This window comes from Phycodurus eques, chromosome 2 (genome assembly GCF_024500275.1).
Source record: "Phycodurus eques isolate BA_2022a chromosome 2, UOR_Pequ_1.1, whole genome shotgun sequence".
Taxonomy (NCBI): domain Eukaryota; kingdom Metazoa; phylum Chordata; class Actinopteri; order Syngnathiformes; family Syngnathidae; genus Phycodurus; species Phycodurus eques.
The window spans coordinates 13932349-13955954 of record NC_084526.1 but is presented as its reverse complement, the minus strand read 5'-3'; the positions used below and the strand labels follow the sequence as shown (position 1 = coordinate 13955954).

Below are 23606 nucleotides of genomic sequence, written 5' to 3'. Positions count from 1 at the left end.
CAAATCAGTCGCCTTTTGGCGCCTGTGTGCTCGGGACCTGCTTTGGACAAGCAACAGGAGTTGACGAGACCAGAAAAAAACACTTCCGCCGTTTCTGCTGTTAAGAAGTAATGGTACTTTTACTCCGTTACAATGATCAAAATGTCGCTTGCTACTTTTATTTATCAATTATTGTTTATCAACTATTTCGTGGGCGAGACCATGACTTCAACTTCCACATCGGGCGCCGTTCGTGACAATCCAATTTAAGTGCCAGTGACGTTTAAGTCTAGTTCACCAATCAAACGACAGAAGAAAGTGACCTCACACCACGTCTTCTTTTGGGCTTCCCGGGCATAGGTATTAAAGTGAACTGATTGAAATGACAAAAACATTTAATTTTACAACCACTGACCTCTACTACAGAAATACAGTGGTATATATCTATAAATTATTCTCATAAGTTAAAAAAAACATTTGTTTAGACCATAATTTGATACACTGTCACTGCCATGTTTAGTGTGCGCAAAGAATTCTGGGAATGATGACGTAGAATGGCTGTTGTAAAATTGTTACGTTGCTGCTCACTGTGGCGCTAAGCTAGCCACTTGTGAACAACTTTTATCGTCAGTGAAAAGAGTTAAAAATGCCATACTGCGCACCTTTGGGATGCAATTTCGAATCAGGACGCAATGCAAAAACAGATGTAAGCATTCATAGTTTTCCCAAAAAGATCAAGTTGAGGAAATGGTGGGAGGATGTGGCCAGAGGAGTTGAGCTGCCGAAAGATCCGCGGTTGTTTGAAGCCTTTGATCGCACCCAGCTCACGAGAGAGCTCACCGGTGTGTCTGTGTATAAATGACTGCTTAAATCCAATGCAGTGCCGACTATATTTCCTCACAAGGAGCCTAAACGGCCGCGTGTGACAGGCGAAAGCCAAGCAAAAAGTCGCAAAAGACAGGAGGCACTGGCCGCTTATCTTGATCAGTTCACTTTTGCAGCAGCAGCTGTTGTAAACAAACCATCGCCACCGGACACTGAGTTAGCGGTGAAAAATAGTAAAATAGGTATGCATATAACTTTACTCTCAGTTATCACTGAATACATTGGATTCACTGAATACACTGGAGCGGACATCCTCTATTGGCACGCTTACGTTTATGCAAACTTTTTGCTCATCAGATCATCCTGTGTCGTATTTGTTGCACTGGTCTTTTGTATTTTCGCGTTGAGGTGCTGCGGGTCAGTGGCCCTGGTTGTGGTCCCAGCAGAACCGCGAGGCACACGTAACATCTGCGACAAGAGTTGATCCGCTAGTCCATCTTATATTAATTAGGAAACTCTCCTACAATTATTAATTAATAATAATAAACGAATTAGTTTACAGATATTGATGTTAAATGTATTAAGCGACGGAGTGATGTTAGGGATTATGTCACAGCACAGAATGAACTAACTTCAAATTCAGAATTTGAATTTTGTATACAGGTCAAAGTGAAAAGGGATTTGCAAATCTTCATATTCTGTTTTTATTTATGTTTTACACAACGTTCTAAGGGCGGCATGGTGGACGACTAGTTAGCAGATCTGCCTCACAGTTCTGTTGACCCGGGTTCAAATCCAGCCTCTCCTGCATGAAGTTTGCATGTTCTCCCTGCGTCTGCGAGGGTTTTCTCCAGGTACTCCAGTTACCTTCCACATCTCCAAAACATGTATGATAGGTTTATTGAAGACTCTAATTTGCCTATAGGTGTGAATGTGAGTGTGAATAGTAGTTTGTCTATGTGCGCGCTGCAATTGGCTGGCGACCAGTTCAGGGTGTACCCTGCCTCTCGCCCAGAGTCATCTGAGCTATGAGTAAGCACGCCCTCGACCCTAGTGAGGAAAAGCGGTACAGAAAATGGATTGATGGATGGACAAGGTCTGAACTTCATTGTAATTGGGGTTCGTCACCTGAGAACCTGAGTAAATTTAAAAGTATATTAATATTAATAAACATATTAGAGGTACAAAGACTTAATCAACAACTAATCTATGATCAAATTAATCGATATTTTGATAATCAATTAATCGTTTAGAGACCTTGTATAAATTCAAATTGTCCAAATCCTCATAATTTCAGCCTCTCACCAGTAAATATTCTCAGAATCCTATAGTCATCAATAAAAGCAGACTGATTATCTTTGTGTATAATCGAAATAAGACATTTGCCAACATCTGCTTTTACTTTGGAAAAGAATGATCAACATTTTTGCCTATTTTCTCACATTATGGACCAAACTGAATCATACTCAATTTGTGCATTGTCTGCAATGTCAATTTGAAATAATGTCCTGTTTTTGAATAAAGGAATGGAAATTAAAAACAGTTTTTCTATCCGATTCATTCATTAATAGAAAAAGTAATCGACAGATTAATTGCCTTAAAATAATTGTTAGTTGTAGCCCTAAAATATTTATAATCTAACCTTTATTAGTCCCATTGGGGGAAATTTGCATTGTTTCAGCAGCAATAGTGGATACAGGAAATACAACAAGACATTTGTTGATGAAGTACATTGTACAAAATAGAATCCTAAACTATTGCTCATGCATAAACTATCCAATCCAGTCTTATTGTTGGATGTTATTATATTAATTTGTTTGCTTGCAAAATAGTGGTGAGTTTTAATTTTGACTTTTGAGATCTTATTAATCTGATTTGATAGACTTGCTTTTTTTTTTTAAACTACGGTTGAAAACAGAATCGGTAAAGGCTTGTTAATCCACAGACATAAATATTTTTGACGATGGTACGTCATATACTTTTGATCCAGGCTGCGATTACGATTATAAATGAATGATTATGTTGTGCACATGAACAATATACAAAATTATTTTACATAATGTTCTGCAATAACTGTCCCGCAGTACTGTTCTTGACAAAATTAAAAAAATATCTAAATATAGACAAATTTGGACCAATTGTTCTTGAAGTGAATTTCTATAGGTTGGCAGCTCTGCCTGTGGCTTTTGAGTTGTGGTTGTCGTCCTTTTGAAGCGAGAGGTATTTATTTATTTATTTTTAATTAGTGTAGCTTTATATAGTATGAGACATTATTTTGCTCTTTGTTGTAAATTGTGCACGTGAACCGAATGTTGTGTCCAGTAAAGGTCTGTGAACACATCACAATGAATAGCACTCCAGCCTGGTGGTGACAGGTGACAAGTGGTTAATTGTGATGTGTGTTGAAGAAAAAAATAGAGCAACCAAAGCAACAATTTTCCTTTCCCCCCCTTTCTCCCTTCACTGCAGCCATGTTTTTGTGAGGCGTTGCTTTGTGCCGTCTCTCTCTCTCTCTTTCTCTCTCTCTCTCTCTCTCTCTCTCTCTCTCTCTCTTTCTCTCTCTCTCTCTTGCCCTCTCTACTCTCTCTCGTGCTCTCTATCCCTCCCTTGTTCACTGTTTTTCCCCTCTTCCTCTCTGTTTTTCTCTCCCCTCCCCCTCTTTTCAGCACCGTTCTCTCTCTCTCTCTCTCTCTCTTGCTTCTCCCCTCCGCTCTCACTCCATTTCCATCATATCACCCTTCTCTCCCACACTGCACTCCTTCCCCAATCTCCCTCCCTCCTTCCTTTTTTTGCTTGCTTTTTCCCTCCTTCCTCTCCATCCTCCCTTCCCCCACTGCCGCCTCTCTTCCTCACCCCTCCCACCCCAGTTCTCTTTATCTCCTCCCCTTCAAAATCCCTCTTTCATTCTGTGCAATCATCTGTTCCCTCCCTCTCTCTCTTCCCCTTCTTCCTCTATTGTGCCCCCATTTTGTCCTCTGCAGCTTTCCTCTTTCTCTTTCCTCATTGTTCTCTCTATCTTGTTTATTCTCTCTATCTTGTTGTTTATTCCAGCCCCCTCCACCACCACAATGTGTGACAATTAAAATACAAACTTTGACAAGTACAAAGACTCAGGCTCAATGTTGATCAGGTTTGTGCGTATTTGTCTCCTTATTTAACCCTCCAGTCACCTACTCCATGGTCAAATCTGCCCGGTGTTTGCATATGCACTCAACAAGTGGCTAGAGCACACCCCAATCGATAGTATGAAAATCAGACTTTATCCAGTGCTTTGTATAAGAGCTTTGAATCCATAAATAAGTAAATTTATCAAAAGATATTGTGATGTGATTTGCGCAAAGAAAAATTCAGAGTAGACCTGATCTCGCCACGTTTTGATAATTTGATTGGTTCAAAATATAAAAGTACAATAGGAGCTGCTATTTATTTCTGCCCTTTAAATGCAATTTTATTTGTTGTGTTAGTTTTAAAATTATTTGTATGTATTATTTTACAAATGATTTTTAACATTTTATTTAGTTTCTGATCTTAATTTGTATTGTTATGTGTACATGATTTATATGGTCACGTTCTCACAAGAATGTAGTGCACATTCACTCAAATAGCACAAAATTATTGTTTATTGTATTGTATGTACAATTGTTTACATAATACATTTATAATAATACATGTACAATTATTATTTTATATTGTATTATTATTATTTTTAATCCACATCACTTCACAAGCATCACTTCACAAGCTGCTTGTATGTGTGAAACCCCTGTGGCAACGCACTCCCCAAAAATGGCAATTAATGCCACATCACACTCACACTAGATTTTGTGTGGAAAAACACTACTTATACTTTTCATACTGTATCTCTTCAAATAATTGCCTCTTCTGTAATATACACTGTGCCTAATTTAATTGCCAGGTGCATTGTCTACTTGATTAAAAAAAAGAAATGTACTCATTACCTCAAATAGACAGCTCCTTTATTTGCCCCATCACTGGCCACTATTTTAAGAACTACAGTAGTTTAGGTTATAGTATAGTATCCCACCAGAGTCATAGTTTTTTTTTTATGTGGTGCACCTTAAAATGTTGTGCTTCTCAGTTTCTTAACAGTACTTCATATCTCAAAGTGGGATAAAAATGGGAGAATGCCTGGGGGGAAATATTCTACAAAGTGTTTGTCCAAAATGCTGGGTAGAAAAGAGTCACAGTTTGAGAGGTTTAGGCCGAGGTGCTTAGTTGAAGGGAATGCCGAGCCATCGGGTGTGTAAACGTGGCTTTCTTTCTATGAGCGGGATCAGGAATGTGACATGAACATGGCCTGCCAACAAGGACATAGTGTGGTCACAATGTCTGCTGTACATAGAGATGTTTGAATTACAATGGAACCTCGGAATCAGTTCTGGGAGACCTGATTTTATATTTCAATACAAATTGAATCAGTTCTAGGGTCATACATTCGCCATCATAATACCTTTTATTTAACTGCACAGGCCATGTTTCAAGTGATATTTTAAAGGGGACATATTTTGCCAAACCAACTCTTTCTAGAACAACCCCAATTCCAATGAAGTTGGGACATTGTGTTAAACATAAATTAAAAAATGAATACAATGATTTGCAAATCATGTTCAACCTATATTTAATTGAATACATTAATTAGCAAATAATCATGAACTTAGAATTTTATGGCTGCAACACGCTCCAATTAAGCTGGGACAGGGTCATGTTTACCACTGTGTTACATCACCTTTTCTTTTGACAACATTCAATAAACGTTTGGGAACTGAGGACACTAATTGTTGAAGCTTTGTGGGTGGAATTATTTCCCATTCTTGCTTTATGTACAGCTTCAGCTGTTCAACAGTCCGGGGTCTCTGTTGTCGTATTTTACGCTTCATAATACGCCACACATTTTCAATGGGAGACAGGTCTGGACTACAGGCAGGCCAGTCTAGTAGCCACACTCTTTTACTACGAAGCCACGCTGTTGTAACATGTGCAGAATGTGGTTTGGCATTGTCTTAGCTGAAATAAACAGGGGCGTCCATGAAAAATACGTTGCTTGGATGGCAGCATATGTTTCTCCAAAACCTGTATGCACCTTTCAGCATTAATGGTGCCTTCACAGATGTGTAAGTTACCCATGCCATTGGCACTAACACATCCCCATACCATCACAGATGCTGGCTTTTGAAGTTTGTGTCCATAACAGTCCGGATAGTTCTTTTCCTCTTTGGCCCGGAGGACACGCCGTCCAAAATTATCAAAGCAATTTGAAATGTGGACTCGTCGGACCACAGAACACTTTTCCACTTTGCATCAGTCCATCTTAGATGAGCTCGGCCCAGAGAAGCCGGCGGCGTTTCTGGGTGTTGTTGATAAATGGCTTTTCCTTTGCTTAGTAGAGTTTCAAGTTGCACTTACGGATGTAGCGCCGAACTGTATTTACTGACATTGGTTTTCTGAAGTGTTCCTGAGCCCATGTGGTGATATCCTTTACACATTGATGTCGGTTTTTGATGCAGTGCCGCCTGAGAGATCGAAGGTCACGGGCATTCAATGTTTGTTTTCGGCCTTGCCGCTTACATGCAGTGATTTCTCCAGGTTCTCTGAACATTTTGATGATGATATGGACCGTAGATGATGAAATCCCTAAATTCCTTGCAATTGTACGTTGAACAGTTTGAACATTAAATATCTTATCTTTGTAGTGTATTCAATTAAACGTAGGTTGAACATGATTTGCAAATCATTGTATTCTGTTTTTATTTATGTTTAACACAACGTCCTAACTTCACTGGAATTCGGGTTGTACTTGGCATGCAATATTGTCTCTATGGTGCCTCAGTAAACATGTGAAATACAAATTAAAATTGTCCACGCATTCCTGAGTTCCAGAGGTTTTTCTGCTGGGAGGCCTGAAATCAGGTCATCCGAATTTCTCGAGCTTATCTACGTAACTAGCGAATAGCCCTACCAGCCCGGTCAACATATCAAATACGTGTGCGCTCAAGTGGGTTTTCTACACGGAGGCAACCAGTCAGAGGAAAGGGGGCGGTCTTTGCCAAATAATGACAGTGATACAAAACTGGGTCAAGCAGAAGTAGCTGCAAAGGGGCTTTTGCTGTACACTCTCGACAACACCAAGGTTTTCTTTTTTTTTTTTTTTTTTTTTTTTATATTGAATTATTTTTTTTATTTTTTTTAGTTGACACTTTTACACTAAGTCCATGTTAGTCACTTTATGGAGGGCTAAATAGCCAAAATACAGGACCTTTACCATGCTTTACTGTCATACAATTGTAAAATGGAATTAACCATTGTATAATAAAACTATGCAACCTAACATGTGATGAATGTAATTTTTAGGGAAGTTGAGGAGGGAGGTTCAATGAAGGCAGTTGACATTGTGCATTATGCTTGTTAACATTCTTGAATTACAAAATAGGTTAACCGATGTTAAATTGAAACTAAAACAAATTGGGTTTTCACCCTTAATTCAGCTGAGAGATTTCTGCATGTGCCTCGGCGAGGAGAGTCTCTTCACATCAAACCCTAGAGTTGGTCAAACTCTTGAGCTGGACTCTGTCACTCTGCCTTTCACACATCATACAGTAAAGGAGGACATTGCCCCAACTGCGCTTTCATTTGGCATCCGACTATTAGATAAATTGATGACGCCAGCGTCTGGCATGATGTACAAAGTACTTTTTGTTTCAATTACTTTGAACACAACAGTGCGGGAGAAGTGAGAATCAGGTGTTAAACTTCACAACGCGGTCCTGGCTTTCTATCATCATCCTGGCTCTGTTACACCTCTGGAAGCCGGGAAGTTTGTGGGTTATACGTTTCCCACAGGACTGGAATCTATTTGCGGTGGTGGGCACCTGCCGGCTGGCCCGGATGGGAGCGTTGGGAGGAGGTGGCGGGGAATCTCCTCTTGCGCATCGATGTTTGTGGGCACCACCCCAACCCTAAAAAAAAAAAAGTTAAGATTTGGATTTTAAAAGAATACTGTACTTTTATTTTAATGGATGCTAATAATAAAATGCATTTAAAAACAAATACATGTTGAGTTTACACAAACACCGAATAGCATAAGAAATTAAATAAAAAATTACATTTGCTAACTTAAAAAAATGAATTTGCTAACTTATATAACTTATATATTTTATATATATATATAACTTATATAACTTATATATTTATGTAAACTAATATCAAACCCCAAATAAAGGAAAGTTCAATACAAATAAAATGGCTTACTTACAGTAAATAAGAAATAAGGTACATAACAAATCACAAGATGTAACAAGTTTTACATTTTCTTGCAGAGTTTGCACTCTTCACTGGAACATTGAATTTTACATGCCTTCCTAAAAAGATATTTCAAAGATATTTCAAAATTTATGTCCACAGGATCGTGTCCATTGACAGATATTTTGAAGCAGGCAGCCAGGTATTCTTCTTGTAAACGATTGTGGAGTGATGTTTTCACCAAAGGATTCATTGAAAACATAACTGTCAAAACTGCACCCATAACAGCAAGTTTGAAAGATCGTTTTAGTCATTAAAATTATGCTCTTACCCTAATCATGATTGAAAAGTGAGTGTGAGAGATACTTTGTCCTTGTGGTGCTTTGTGGTGATATGCCGGCCGGTCCAAGTAGTCTTTTCTGTAAACTTCTGCTCCAAACTCAACAAAGCCCTCCTTCCTGGACCATTCTTAGCTGTAGGATTGTGCATTCTGCGCAACTGACACAACATCCCTAAAATATAGCAATAATACAATTACAAAATGAACAAAAAAGTTCAAAAAATGGTTATTAATAACTGAAGATATACAGTAATGCAGCTAATAAATTTACTGTGCTGTGTCACATACAGCCATAACTTAAAGTGAGTTTTTGAGCCACTTTGGGTTAAATGCAGCATTTGTGTGTTTGTTTGCTGATGCAGTCATAAAGGCAAATGAGAAAATAAATTAGGGCCAGCCTTGTGTTAAGTGCTAAGTCTCACCTGTTGCTTCTGAACTCGCATACTCTACAGCATGTTGGTGTGTGTCCTCAGGACGAGGCTTTTTCGTGATTCGCTTGAAATAATTTTCAATATTCATCCGTGTGAATGAGACGTCATTGCTGTCAACTAATGAGCAGAACCGCTCCGTGCAGCAAGAACATAGTGCGAGTTACTGTCTATGCACGTGTTTAGCTTTCTACCTATGTCAACAGAGAGACAGCGTAATATAACATAAATTCAATCTGTTCGAACTTCTGGATCTGTTTGGTGACATATTTGTTTTTTTGTGATAGCGTTACTTCTTTACCTTTGTTCTTACCTTCGTCTGTTCGTGCCCCTCGCAAGTCGCGCTGGGAGCCCGCTTCGTCTTGAGCCTCCTCTTCTCTGGCAGACCAAGCTGCGCTTCTTGGCGGAGGCGAGGCATACCGCCACCTTGCATATCCATTACCAACCCACCAACCGCGGGTTGGTAACGGCTATGCAAAACATGCTTCCGAAGAGTGTCTGCGAGAAGAGGCAATATTTCTAAAACAATGTCACATTTGCGAGAGCACGCCCTATAACTCTTTGAAAAATTCAAGGTAACAGCATAAATTACCATAAAACGCAAAATGGATGATTGCAACCAGCAAAGAGAGTTAGCACATCTTCAATCGGTGAAATAAATACTCAAGCCTCGCTACTGAGGTGGACAACTTTCTAACTAGCATGGCTAACATCAGGTTTTTTTTTTCTGCTCTGATGTTACCTTACAAAGCGGAGAAGAGCAGAGAAGTAGCTAGTAATTTTCTGAAAAATAAGTAATTTTACTGTTGTACTACATTTTGATTTATGTTTTTAAGTCTGCTTATTTTAATTGTTTTAATTATTTTAAATGTACCTAAAGAGTGCGCTCAGTGGAAAAATGTTATAGACACACATTTAAAAATACCTTTTAGAGTTGTAATTGTAATACCGTGATACTGCAATTATTTTTGCTCACGTTTATCATACACTCAGAATCTAAAAATGGCCAATGCCTATTCGCCATTGTTGTTGCTGTGGTAATGTCACTTTAGTCATATTGTCCTGAGCAGCCAGGATTGAGAGGTGTGTAACACTTGTGGCGCAATGCTATCGCTACATCATGCTATTTCTGGTTCGGTGGTTGTCATCACTTGTGTTTGGCTGGCGACCAGTTTAGGGTGTACCACGCCTCTCGCCCGAAGATAGCTGGGATAGGCTCCAGCACGCCCGCGACCCGAGTGAGGATAAGCGCTACAGAAAATGGATGGATGGATTGATGATTGTCATCACACTGTTCTACAGCACTGCAAACGACATCTATAATAATAATAACAAAATTAATACCTCTTTTACCCTGTGCAGGATAACTGCATTTTTCTTTGCTAATGTTTCAAAACAGCTCTTACAGAGCATCTCATTATATAGTACTTGTGTACTTAATCATGTGTCCAGCTAGTGTCTTTCCCTGTGAGATTAACAGTTTATTTAAAACCTTTTGCCATGGTCTAACTTGCATCACTGGCAGGATAAACATGACCCTCTTGGCCTGCAGTTGGCACCATGTAGCAGTTTTGACACCTTTTTCTCCCCTCTCTGCCTTATTTGGCTGATGATTGACGATCAGGAATTAGGTGTGATGCCAGGAAGCTTCCGTTTCCTTTTTATTTTTTTTTCCTACCACATCCTGCTCCCCTTCTCCCCTCCCCCCTGTCTCTTCCTCTCCCCTCCCTCTCTGTTCTCTCTCCTTCATCCTTCATTTGCTTCTGCACGTCAGTCACTTGACACAATCTTTCGCTCTCCCATTTGTCTGCGCCCTCCCAACACATTTCTAGACTGATACATGATGGATGTTCACAATACAGAAAATGCACCTTAGCGAGTATCTGTGAGGCATTTGTTACTTTTCTTTTTTCTTTTTTGTTTGTTTTTTAAACACGGCTGGTTCATATGTTTGGGCGGGATGAAGGGAGGCAGGTCGATACAGGTCCCGCCTCCCGTCCGTCCTGGCGTATAAATAGCAAGTGAGCCTCATCTCACTCGGCACTCTCGCTCTTAGGGATGAGGTCCTTAAAGCACCTGAAGCCTCACAGCAAGGAGGAGTGTGGTGAGTTAACGTTGACTTCATTAATGGCTACTATTCTTTACTGAGGTGCTTTCAAAGTTCGTTCCAGTTGGTCCTCAAGGAGGGCTTTCATGCAGTATGATTGTTGTCTTTTTGTCATTCTTCCTCTTCCCTTGTCTCGCTACATATCTTTCTTCCTCCTGTAGCATGGCACTCATCTTCCTCTTCCCTCTCTCTCTGCCCTTCCCCCTTCTCTCTCCTTCTCTCTCTTCCTCTCTACCCTGTTTCGCTCTGCTTCCTTCTTTCTTCATCTCTGTTTTGTTGTCATGTTTTGGTCACGTTTTTTCATTGTTTTTATCTTAATCTCCCTTCCTGCCCTCGTATGCTGTGTTTGTTGATTAGTGTAGCTCAGTGGCTCATCTAATCCCCCTCAACACACATACATAGTACACACGGTGAACATGCTGGATCAGAGATGGTGTCTCAGTTGGAAGATTGTTTGAGGAGTACACACAGTGTCTATATATGAGAATATCTTGCCATGTTTTGGTGCTACGAGAAATATCTACTGTGTGTGTATCTTTACTACTCATTTACTACTGTGTGTGTCTCTTTACTACTCATTTACTTGAATGAGTCCCTATTTGTTTTCACCTCTGCCAAGTGCAAATACTGCGATAGATCACAACAAAACTAGAGCAAGCATTCTTCCTGTTTACATCCTTGCACAACAAAACTAGAGCAAGCATTCTTCCTGTTTACATCCTCGCAACCAATAAGAGAAGAGCGAAATTTCCAATATGATTACACTATTTGGCGCATGGTTTCAGTTCAGCTGTACAGATGAATTATGATACAGGGGGTCTTTGGTTTAAACCAGTTTCGTTCCTGTGACACCAACGTAACCCATCATTCCATCTATTTTCTTTAGTGCTTTTGCTCATTGAAGTTTCAGGGGCACGTGAGCCTATACTAGTGGACTTTTGGAAAGAGGGGGTACACCCTGTGCTGTTCACCAGTCAATCACAGGGCAAATACGGTTGACAAACAACCATTCAGACTCACATTCACACCTATGGGTAATAATTTAGAGTTCAATGAACCTAGCATGCTTGTTTTTTGAATGTGGGAGGAAGCAGGAGTACCCGGATAAAACCCACACAAGCACGGGGAGAACATGCGAACTCCACAGTGGAAGGTTGCGATTCAAACCCGAAACCTCAGAACTGTGAGGCAGACGTGATAACCACTTGTTTGCCAACTAAACTCAATTTTGTAAATAAGTTGGAACACATGCAGATGGTGCAGGTTTGATTATCTGTCAGTACCCCAAATACGCAGCCACTGCCCACCCCGAGCCAGGATAATCTTTGCCATTGCAACAGTCAAGTTATAATTACCGTAAATATTTGTATGAAACTCTTCTAGGCCATAAGTATAAAATAATCAAATGAAAAAAACAGCAACAGAAAAAAGTCACTGGTGTAGTGGTACACTTGCCTGACTTCAGTGCAGTCAGCATAAGTTCAGTTCCCACTCAGTGATTTTGTAAACATGAGTATGAATTTGGGGTTGTTACAGACTTGACTACTCCACAATTATGTTTAGAGCGTGACTTAGACAAGGTGCTAATCACATGTTTTTTGCTCTGCCTCCTCCAGCAACAGATGAGTGCGCTGAATGAAATTAGTCAATCATATCTTAATTGATTTAAATTGTCTTTTTTTCCAGAATGTGCAGCTTTAGTGAGGTGAGGGAGAACCAGTAAAGGGAAAAAAATCCAGGCTCAAGCAGGATTTTGAAAATTTTGTTTTTTGGCTCAAAGTGGAAGGAAAGTGGGGAATTATTCTATCGCATACGAAGAGGTCCCTGATTATTTGCAAACATTGCAAATTCCCAACATGCAGGGCCTGCTGCTGTGGTGGACCCTGAACCAGGACAGGTTTCCCCGTTTGGCCAAGTTGTGCAAACGTTACCTGGCTGTTCCAGCAGCACATCAAGTGAGAAGATTTCTCTGGCTCGAAATAACATCACGCGACAGGGAAAGTACTTTGCCCAGCAGATGTCTGTGCTCTTGTGTTCTTAGTAGACCCTGACCGATGTGTGATTTTTAGGGCTGATGCCAACATCCTTTATTGGTCTTCGATCTCAATATGTACCCTGAGTTTGACTGCCAACCATTCCAGAGTGCAGTCTCCCTTTTGCTGGAAGTCAGTTGGGATAGACACCAGCAGAGCTGCCAAATGTTACGGAATGTCCATATTTTGTTACGTAAATCACAGAACGGTGACTCTTATGGGCGTAACACTGATTGTTTTGTGTACTCGGGGAGAGAAAAATCCAGCGTACGACATAACCGGCCAGTACGGTGCTGTGTCCAGCCACTGTGACGAAAAGAGAGAGGGGGTAGCTGCTTCGGGGTACGCTATTTTTGACAAATTTTGACAAATTCAGGAAGTAAATTTCTATAGGTTGGCAGCTCGAGACCAGCTCCCCACGACGCTGAACAAGTTACGCATTCTAGAGAATGGATGGATCGACTCTTGTTGGCAAAAAATATTAAACAATCAAAGGAAAAACAGTAACAACAAAAAAAACAACTTTACTCCTGTGGTTGGCTTGTACACTGGAAGTGGTGCAAACTAGTTCACTGTACATCATTTGTAACCACAAAAATTGTCATGACTGAGTGTTTGTGTCTTTGTGTCTCGCAGGAGGAGGCGAGCCGGCGCCTGGGTAGATGTGAGCCCAAGGTAATGGCCAGGCTGGTGGACACAGGCACACAAACAGATCCAGTCGTTGTGCTGTCCTTGGCCCAGGCTGCCGTGCTAGGTCTCATCTCGCAGAATGAAGTCTTCGGCGCAACCATTGCACCCAACGGCTTCTACACTGGTGAGCCCAAAGAGTCGCCCGCGCAACCAGTAGACGGAGTGGACTACGAGTACGCAGACCAGCTAATCGGTGCAAACGGAGATTACCTTGGGGATAATTTAGCGGAGGACGGACAGATGCAACCCAGCTGCAGTCAGAGAAGATGGCAGCAGGGGCCACCTCAGCACCCTGATGTTAAAATGGTCATCCCCGATCGCCATGCCCTTCAAGGCAGTGACGGGACTGTGTCTCACATCAAAGGGGAAGTGGTGAACTCGGTCATGACCTCATGTGTTCACATGCTTAACAATATGGCTCCCAGGGGGGGGTTGGTTCAAGTGGACCCGGCCACCCTGAGAGGAACCAACAAGAACTGTTCAGAGTGTGAGCGAGAGGCCTCCAACCAGCAGCAAGCCAGCACCCACGTCCACCCTCCTCCCACCCAGGTGACCCACCGAGGAGGGGAGCACAGAGGACTGCAGGGCCAGCGTCCCCTGGGGGGCCACAGTCGAGGTGTCAGCGAGGGTGAGGAGGAGGTAGATCACCAGGGCAACAACGTGCTGAAGCCTAACCAGCAAGATGAAGCCATCAGCAGCTACTTCCAGACCAGCGAAGTGGGTAGCTACGACTCGGGGGAAATGTCCATGGGGCCCGAGTACGAAGACGGTAGCCAGAACATGATGTGGACGGATGGTAACGGCGGCGGAGGTGGGCAGCACCAGCAGCCTCAGCCTCCGCAACCCCCCCGGCGACACGGCGGCCGCAGGGTGGACCGCCTGGACATCAACATCCAGATCGACGAGTCATACTGCGTGGACGTGGGCGACGGATTGAAGCGCTGGAAGTGTCGCATGTGCGACAAGTCGTACACGTCAAAATACAATCTCGTCACGCACATTCTGGGCCACAACGGCATCAAGCCGCACGCCTGCCCCCACTGCGGCAAGCTCTTCAAGCAGCCTAGCCACCTCCAGACCCACCTACTGACCCACCAGGGCACGCGGCCGCACAAGTGCACCGTGTGCAAGAAGGGCTTCACGCAGACCAGCCACCTGAAGCGCCATATGCTGCAGCACACCGACGTCAAGCCGTACAGCTGCCGCTTCTGCCGCCGCGGTTTTGCCTACCCCAGTGAGCTGCGCGCGCACGAGGTCAAGCACGAGCGCGGCCGCTGCCATGTGTGCTCGCAATGCGGCCTGGAGTTCCCCACTTATGCCCACCTTAAGCGCCACCAGACTAGCCACCAGGGGCCTCACACCTTCCAGTGCACCGAGTGCAACAAGTCATTTGCTTACCGCAGTCAGCTCCAGAACCACCTGCTGAAGCACCAGAGTCCCAGACCTTACACCTGCTCCCAGTGTGGCTTGGAGTTTGTGCAGCTGCACCACCTACGCCAGCACTCGCTAACCCATAAGGTACCCCTATTTGTGTCTCTCAATGCTGTGATTGACAGGTAGGGTATACCCTGCCTCTCCAAAAAGCAGCAAAGTGCAGTTTAAATTGGTACAGTGTCCCTCTGCTATTCGCAATTGATAGGGACCCAACCCTGTCGCGAAGTGTCTGACTCGAGTCCAAGTCATGTATGTGACTGGAGTCCACACCTCTGATATTTAGGTTCACATTTAAAATGTTCATCAACTCCTATATTGTGTGTAAGTATTGAGGCTGCGATGCACCCTAGTGTTTCGTTTTGACATTGCGGCTTTACAGAGATATTTTCCACCTCCCACGTGACCATTGGCATAACAGCTGGCTTGCGCAACGTACTGAAAGCTAGAGTGATTATGTTCCCGGATAACAGGTTCATTCCTGGTGCAAGATCATTTTAAAAAAGTTAAGAAATACAGCTGCAAAGGGGGAATAACCACACATAAGATTAACATTCACATTATCACAACTATTTATGGGTTTAGGGGACTGACTGACTTAAAACACCATTTTAACAACTACACAACGCCGATAGACACGCTGGGACATCCTCTGACAGCAAGCCGCCACGGTGACGTCAACGATGGCATCATAATTAAAGCAGTGGCTCACTATCAGAAGACTTCCCAGCATGCCTAGCGCCATTGTATAGTTGTTAAAATGCTGTTTTATGTCAGTTAGTCCTTTTATGGTTTAGACAGTGTAGTGCTCTTGTACTGTACTTTTTTAATTCGCTTTATTTACCAACCGTTCATCACACAGCTAGCATCTATTTGACACCGAACAACATTGTTTGAAATTGCCAAATCTGGCCTCTCCTGTGTACAGTTTGCATGTTCTCCCCGCGCCTGCATGGGTTTTCTCTGCGTACTTCGATTTCCTCCCACTTTCCAAAAACATGCATGGTAGGTTAATTGAAGGCTCTAAATTTGCCCATAAGTGTGAATGTGAGTGTGACTGGTTGTTTATATGTGCCCTGCGATTGGCCGGGCGACCAGTTCAGGGTGTACCCCGCCTCTCACCCAGAGTCACCTGGGATAGGCTTCAGCACACCCGCAACCCCCGTGAGGATAAGTGCTACGGAAAATGGATGGATGGGTGGAAGTTTAACCTTGGTTTCATTGGACCACACATTACCGAAAATGCTTTGCAAGTGAAGACTTCAGTCTTGCCACTCTTCCCCATAGCCCATAAATATGGAGAAGACAGGAGATTCTTGTCACATGTACTAAGCAGGGCGGCACGGGGGGAGACTGGTTAGCACATCTGCATCACAGTTCTGAGGACCGGTTTTCAAATCCCTGCGCCGCCTGTGTGGAGTTTGCATCTTTTCCCCGTGCGTGCGTGGGTTTTCTCCAGGTACTCTGGTTTCCTCCCATATCCCCAAAACATGCATGGTAGATTGATTGAAGACTCTAAATTGCCCTTAGTTGTGAATGTGTGCGCCAATGGTTGCTTGTTTCTATGTGCCCTGCGATTGGCTGGCGACCAGTTCAGGGTGTACCCTGCCTCTCGCCCGAAGATAGCTGGGATAACCTCCAGCACGACCCGCGACCCTGGTGAGGTACAGAAAATGGATGGATGTACTAAGCAGGCAGAACCTGCCAGAAATGCCTGCAGCTCCTTCAATGATGCTGCCGGCCTCTTGGAAGTCTCCCAGACCACTTTTCTTATAGTCTGTTCATGTGTGCTCTCTCTGGTGGGCAAAGTAGGCAGCACCCCTTTGGACCATTTAGCTTTCCGGATTAACTCAACCGAGCCAGAGGCAGGAGGTTATGTTTTTGAAAAACTAATGGAGCCCATTTTGGTCACCATTTATATTAATAAAAAAATAAATAAATACTTGAAATTCACCATTGCAACATTCCTCAAACCTTTCCAGAACACTGCAACATGCAACACCACAGAAAAAAGTGGAATATTTTATTATTCGTTAAAATATTTCAATTAAGAAAATCAAATCGCTTAAATAAATAAAAATCAAACATTTACATTACTCTACATTAACGTTTACATTGATAGCACTGGATCATGCATGATGTGTGTAGTCTAACGTAATTAGCACACTGTAGCTTTGTATATAATAAAGATTGACTGACTCGAGTTATAGCTTTAAAAGACATAATGGAAACATGTTCAGATAAAAGCAAAGTATCCTTATTTGTTTCACAAAAATCATTTACATAACTTCAAAATTGTGTAATTGTGGACAAAGGAGTCAACTGAGTTAAGTTACGTGTGGGAAGAGGTAGCTGTGCTCGGCGCTGCAAGCTTTGATTAAATTCCACTTAGTCTTTTTCGCTATGACGAGACGCCATTATACGCCGGCTGGAGCAACGTCACTGGCGTGGGGAAGCATCGATACTGTCTGAAATGTTGATGCCGCTGATACCAGATCATCGATTCTCAAAATTAAATATTGATCCTTCAGTCATTTGAGGGACTGTATTTTCAGTATCTTATCAGAAAGGAGATCGGTGGTCTGGATCATTAGCAGGCACACAAAAGGAGCACATCGCTGCACAATTTCCATGCAGTAAAACCCCAAATCTATTTGCCAAAATTGAATTATGGCGACCCACCACAAATAAATGTGGGAAACCCTGGAACATCCCTGGTTACATTAAAATAGTCACAAAGATAGAAGGGAGGATCAACCACTATTTGACTTTGTGTTGTCTTTGTCAAGGCATGTTTATCTTGCATTTGTTTATACTTATAATTATTAGCTCATTATTTAAACCCTGCATGTTACATGTCAAATGATAGATTTTTGGGGGGTCTTTGCAGGGCATGAAAGGGCACAAGTGCGAGGTGTGCTCCCGTGAGTTCACGCTGTCGGCCAACCTCAAGAGACACATGCTGATCCACAACAGTGTGCGGCCCTTCCAGTGTCACGTGTGCTTCAAGAGCTTCATCCAGAAGCAGACGCTCAAAACCCACATGATTGTCCACCTGCCCGTCAAGCCCTTTAAATGCAAGGTCAGTACCTGCCCAGCACAGTGACACACATCATATTTTGGTACCATAGATAGTAAAAAAAAAAAAAAATGTTTCATTGTTTGCAGGTGTGTGGCAAGTCATTCAACAGAATGTACAACCTGCTGGGCCACATGCATCTACACGCTGGCAGTAAACCCTTCAAGTGTCCCTACTGCACCAGCAAGTTCAATCTAAAGGGCAACCTAAGCAGGCACATGAAGGTCAAGCACGGCATGGATGTGTCACCTGAAGGACAAGGTGAGTGGCGCTTTTCCTGAGAAAAACTTGATTCAACGCACTGAGTAGGGGTTGAACCAACTAGTCGTCCGCGCCAACTTCACCACTACGATGACGATGATAGCTTGAAGTCGACTAATCGTAAACCATGTGTTTTGGTATTAATAACACGGACGCCTCACCGAAATCAACTGTTGGTCGATTGACGCATCAAACAAGCAGCGATGCCTTAAACGTGCGAATATTTCACTAAAAATGAGACCGGTAACACAGTCACTTGTAAAATATGCAAGTCTATCCTCAAATATAACAAGCACAAGTGCAATGAACGGCCATCTGAAAAGGTATCCGCTAACACTAGTCCTCACGTCAGCGATGTCACAAACCACCTGCTGTAACAGACAATATACGCTAACGTCTACTAAGATGGCAAAACGAAGACAAGCAGTGGCCGATCAAAAACCTCTTTATTGTGACAATAAACTGTTAATGATGCCGACAACTCTTTTTACTCAAGCCTTCATCCTGCAGACACACAGCAAACTCTTCTTAAGCTGCCCCACCCTCTAACTTACCTATCAGATGACAAGTCACTCTCAGACAACTTCGTCTTACAGATATTCAGATCTCCTAAAACTCTTGCAACAATCCACATAACACAACTGCTAAATATACATTACTGGAGAGCATTCCCTCCTCCTGTAATTTTTAAAATTATATACTATATATTATATATACTATACACTGAAAAAAGCGTCACATATGCAACTATTTTGGTCGCAGTATCAAGCCCTGGGTGGTGAGTCCTTCCTTGTAAAATTTGAAATACACTAACACTCGCATTCAGTCAATTTACAGTAACCGAAGTTTGTAACATTTGATTAATGAACTGTTAGAAAAGGTTTTTCTTCTCTTAGCCTATCTCAGATGAGAAATATTAACAAAAATCAACCGATATCATAAAAAATTTAATCGATTTTTCAAAAATCAACTGAGCATAAAAACCTGACCTGAACAGGAGAAACAGATGTAATTTTCAGATTCAACAATACAAATTAAAAAAAATAATAATAATAATAATTGTAACCCAATTTAATAGACGTCCACTCAACTATCATCACTTTAGCGTTGACAAACAAGATCTGAAATCAGTCAATCCCTAGTCCAGAGTAAACCAAAAAGATTGATGCTGTACTGTAATTGCCTTTCAATGCCAAAAGATGACAGAAAGGCATCATTTTTGTCTAAATGAACCTCCTCAACTCACTTAAACATGGTTACTTGGCACTAAAATGCCACAAAAAAAGATTTTGTTTTGGCCAGAACACAAAAACGATCGGTGAGAATGGGTTCCCCAAAATATGTTGTACAGTAGGGATAGACTCATAAACAATATGCAGGGTTGCCACAATAGGATTTCTGCTGTCCTAGAAGGTAAAAATGATCTCTATACATAACATATTCTATGTATATGGAGGAAAGTGTTTTAAAATTTCGGGTAGAAAAGCATAAAATTAGACTGATTTAGTATTTAGTGGAACTTTTATTCAAATTATTGCCCAAAACCACATTTAGAAAAATTGCTATACAAATCTCAGCAATTGCTTTACAAAAATAATTTTGGACAGCAATAGATTCTATACAAAATATTTTGATTATAGTATTTTCCTGCATTGTATACTATTTTCCTGCATTGTATTATCAAAGTGTGTTTCTTCTCCTCTGTTATACAAAAGTACTTCCTGAAATGGAGAGCCAGGCAGAATATGAAGGCCAGAACTTCAGCTTCACGTCGGCGGACACCATGGACAATAGCGGCTCGCAAAACCTCACCAAGCTGACCACAGCCAACATGGACGACATGGAGGAGTACTACAACTTTGGCAAGGACACCAACACCTACACCACACCCTGAGTGGACGCAAGTGTGTGGGGTGGGTGGGTGTTGGGGCCAGCTTTGACTTTGAGCTGCTCATTTTTGGGACGCCAGTGACTCAAGCCTTGTATGTTGTTTGTGGATTTGTTACAAAAAAAAGAAAAACAGAAGAAAAAAAGTTCCACATCCATCAGTAACATTTGATGTGATTCATTTCATGCACAAGCAACCCTTATTGTTTGGACTGAAGCGGCTATGTACTCACTCTATATAGTATATATAAATACCGTGTTTAATACATAGTCCCCACTTATTCTGAGGTTTGAACGCACTTACTTAACATTACAGTTCTTATGTGCACTTCTCTCAATGCATTTCCACCGCAACTTCCAGGAAGTATTTCTTGACACTTGGAACTGAAAGGATCCAATCGGAAATATTCGCCACACCCCAAAGGTTCCTAGACCTCTTGAAATTACTAGTCATCATCTTCTGTTAGGCCCTGGTACCAAATGAAGGCAATAGTGGTCCTCACTATTTGATTAATTCCTGCAGTCAAAATCTGTAAACAGGCCTTTCTTTCATTATAGCGCTCCCTTTTTTTTTTCTCCTCTTCTTCCCTTTGGTCCACCCGTTAGATCTTAGCCCCCCCTCTCTCTTACTTTTGAGAGGCCCAGGAATCTTGGTGGTGTGGGCACTGAAGTACAAATACTTTCAGAACCCTCCCCACCACACCATTCAGACTTTCACCCCAAAAAGGTTTATATGCGGTTTAGATTAACATGAACAATATAACCTTTTTTATTTTCTTTTTTTTTTTAACATTTTGAATAATTGCACAGACATGATTTTTTCCCCTGTTTTAAAGACGGTGATCTTCAGTGAGCTGGAGGAAAGGAATTTCATAAGCACCGGCAATATGATTTATTTTATTGTAAACTTTGCTCAACTGCAGTTTGGAACCATTTTGGGAGGTCGGTTTTCAGCTGACCTGTTTTCACTTTACTTTCTGTTCGATTCAAATTCAAAAGACACATATTTGATTGAAAAGCTCCTAAAGTGTAGATTGTGTACATATTAAAAAAAAGTGACTTAAAAGTGGACTGTGGAAGGTCCTGCTTATATTGACGATTCTGTTGTGGAGAGGTGGGCTCCCCCTGTCCTGCCATGCAGGTCAGTCAGTCTTGATATGCACACTCAACCACAGCAACGGTCGACTACTTCAGTGTTTCCCAACCTTGATTGAGCCAAGACACCTATTTTACATTCGAGGATCTTGTCTCAGTTTATTTAAATAGGTACTCCGTGTGAAATCTGGGCCTGTTCAACAAAACGATGATAGTCTTAACTCGCAGGAAGCCATGACTTATTCTGTTGTACAATATGCCTAAAAGTGATGATATGGTCAAAAAGATTCTGCACTCGGTCTAGGGCACCATGGTTGGGACTCACTGGATTAGTTGATGAGGAACTAAAATGTCATGGAACGTGACCATGGATTATTTAATAATAATAATAATAATAATTAAAAAAAAAAAAATCTAGTTTAAATGACTTGCTTGTATGTCATTTGTTTTGGGATCTTTCTTTTGAAAGACAGGGAGAGGATGAGAGTGTAAGAGAATAAAGTCAATGAATTTTAAAAAAATCGATGAAAGTTGTAATTTTACAAGAATAGGAATATTATGATGGGGAAAAAAGCTGATATTTTACAATAAAATGACAATTGTTGGGTTGGTTTAACAGTAATTTACAGCATTACAAGGACTGTCCTTTTACAAGACAAAAAGTTGTAATTTGAAGATGATGTAACACTAATGATGCAGTTCTTAGTAAAGTAATATTACAGGAAATAAATTAGCTGTCATATATTACAACAAATGATAAATTATGAGAAAAAGTGTAAATTATGAAAACAGTCATAAATTACTAATGCAATTTGTATTAGTAATACAAAAAAGGGTCAACCTAGTTATTTTTTACGAGAATAGTCATTACGAGAAAGAATTGTAATAGTTATATAAGAGAAGACAGATGTCAAAATAGAAAAAAAAAAAAATTTGCTATTATGAGTATTTTTATAAAAATACGTGTATAAGGGTACAACAATATAGCTGCCTTCTGTTAAGTCACAGTTTTAGAAACAATGAAATAGGAAATGAATTGTCACATCAGTATAAACACTTGATATGACATGATTTATCCTATATAGCAAATCTCTATAGAGACTGAAGCTGCTTGTCGCAGACCGTTGTTAATGCGGGAATTTTGAAAAACCCTTAAAAAATTCTAATAAAGTGCTGACTTTTTACTCCTGAAATGTTAATAGTTTGTATTTTCAGTGTGGCTGGATCCAATAGTCCTTGGTAAATTATTATTCTGACTCCCCGCAGAGTACATTACTAATTAGCATCTTATTATAAAGACAATGTAGTGAACATGTTTGGTAATAACATGAACTGCCAGCTCCATTCTGATCAAATGTGATACCCTCCTTTGGATGGTACTGTACATCTCATGTTATGTGAGTGGTGACACTTGATGACAATGTCGACATCTGCTGGAAATGAACAGGTAAGTGTTTTAGGGTTCAGTTAGTGGCTAAAAGCGAGAAGGGTCTGGCTGCAGAGTGCAGACTTCACCTCTCAGGCCCCTCCTCCATAAACTTGAAAATGTAATTTATTGCACGCTTGAACCAGACTAAATCCCTAAACAAGTGACTTCCCTATGAACAGGAAATTGACATTGATTTTCTTTTTAAACGATTCAACCTGCCCGCGACCCTAGTGAGGAGAAGCGGCTCAGAAAATGGATGGATGGATGGATGATTCACCCTATTTCCGGGCTGACGGTGTTGGTGAGGATAGGCCTTGAGAAACTCAGCAAACCCAAAGTTGTACTTTTATAGGGCTTACAAATTGATTTCTTCATGTTCATATGACCGTCTGTCACACATACTAGTTTGAAGCCATGAGACTCAGTTGACTGAAATACATTTGTATTATTGTAGTCAGGGCTGAAATCGGACAAACAAAATGGCCCTGGAATTTTGGGCTGAGACCGGCTCTTCATGATTTGTGGCGCACAACCGACAAGTAATTTGTGTTCTCCAAAGGAATGTATTTTACTATTATGCCAAACCCAACTCTTAATTATTGTGGTGTGGTGTGGTTTACATACTGTATGTTAGGAAGTTTGTACATGTAGTCTCCTCTCACTCTCAGTTGCTATCTCAACAGCTTCAGTAGACAGGAAGAGAAGGAAAGATTTTTACAGCGTCTGCCGTGATGCGGACTTTTTATCGGTCCGTTGTGGTAAAGA

The 23606-nt window shown here is 41.4% G+C and overlaps 1 protein-coding gene across 1 annotated transcript in view; it reads left to right on the top strand.

Annotated features, from left to right (window-relative positions):
• The window catches only part of znf710b (zinc finger protein 710b), a 35282-nt gene extending 13349 nt beyond the window's left edge, over positions 1-21933 (top strand). The window contains exons 2-5 of the mRNA XM_061668220.1: positions 13606-15177; positions 17981-18172; positions 18259-18430; positions 20146-21933. Of these exons, the coding sequence (XP_061524204.1) occupies positions 13648-15177; positions 17981-18172; positions 18259-18430; positions 20146-20324 (2073 nt within the window). The 5' untranslated portion in view covers positions 13606-13647 and the 3' untranslated portion in view covers positions 20325-21933. The remainder of the gene's footprint in view (positions 1-13605; positions 15178-17980; positions 18173-18258; positions 18431-20145) is intronic.
• Positions 21934-23606: the final 1673 nt, after the last annotated feature.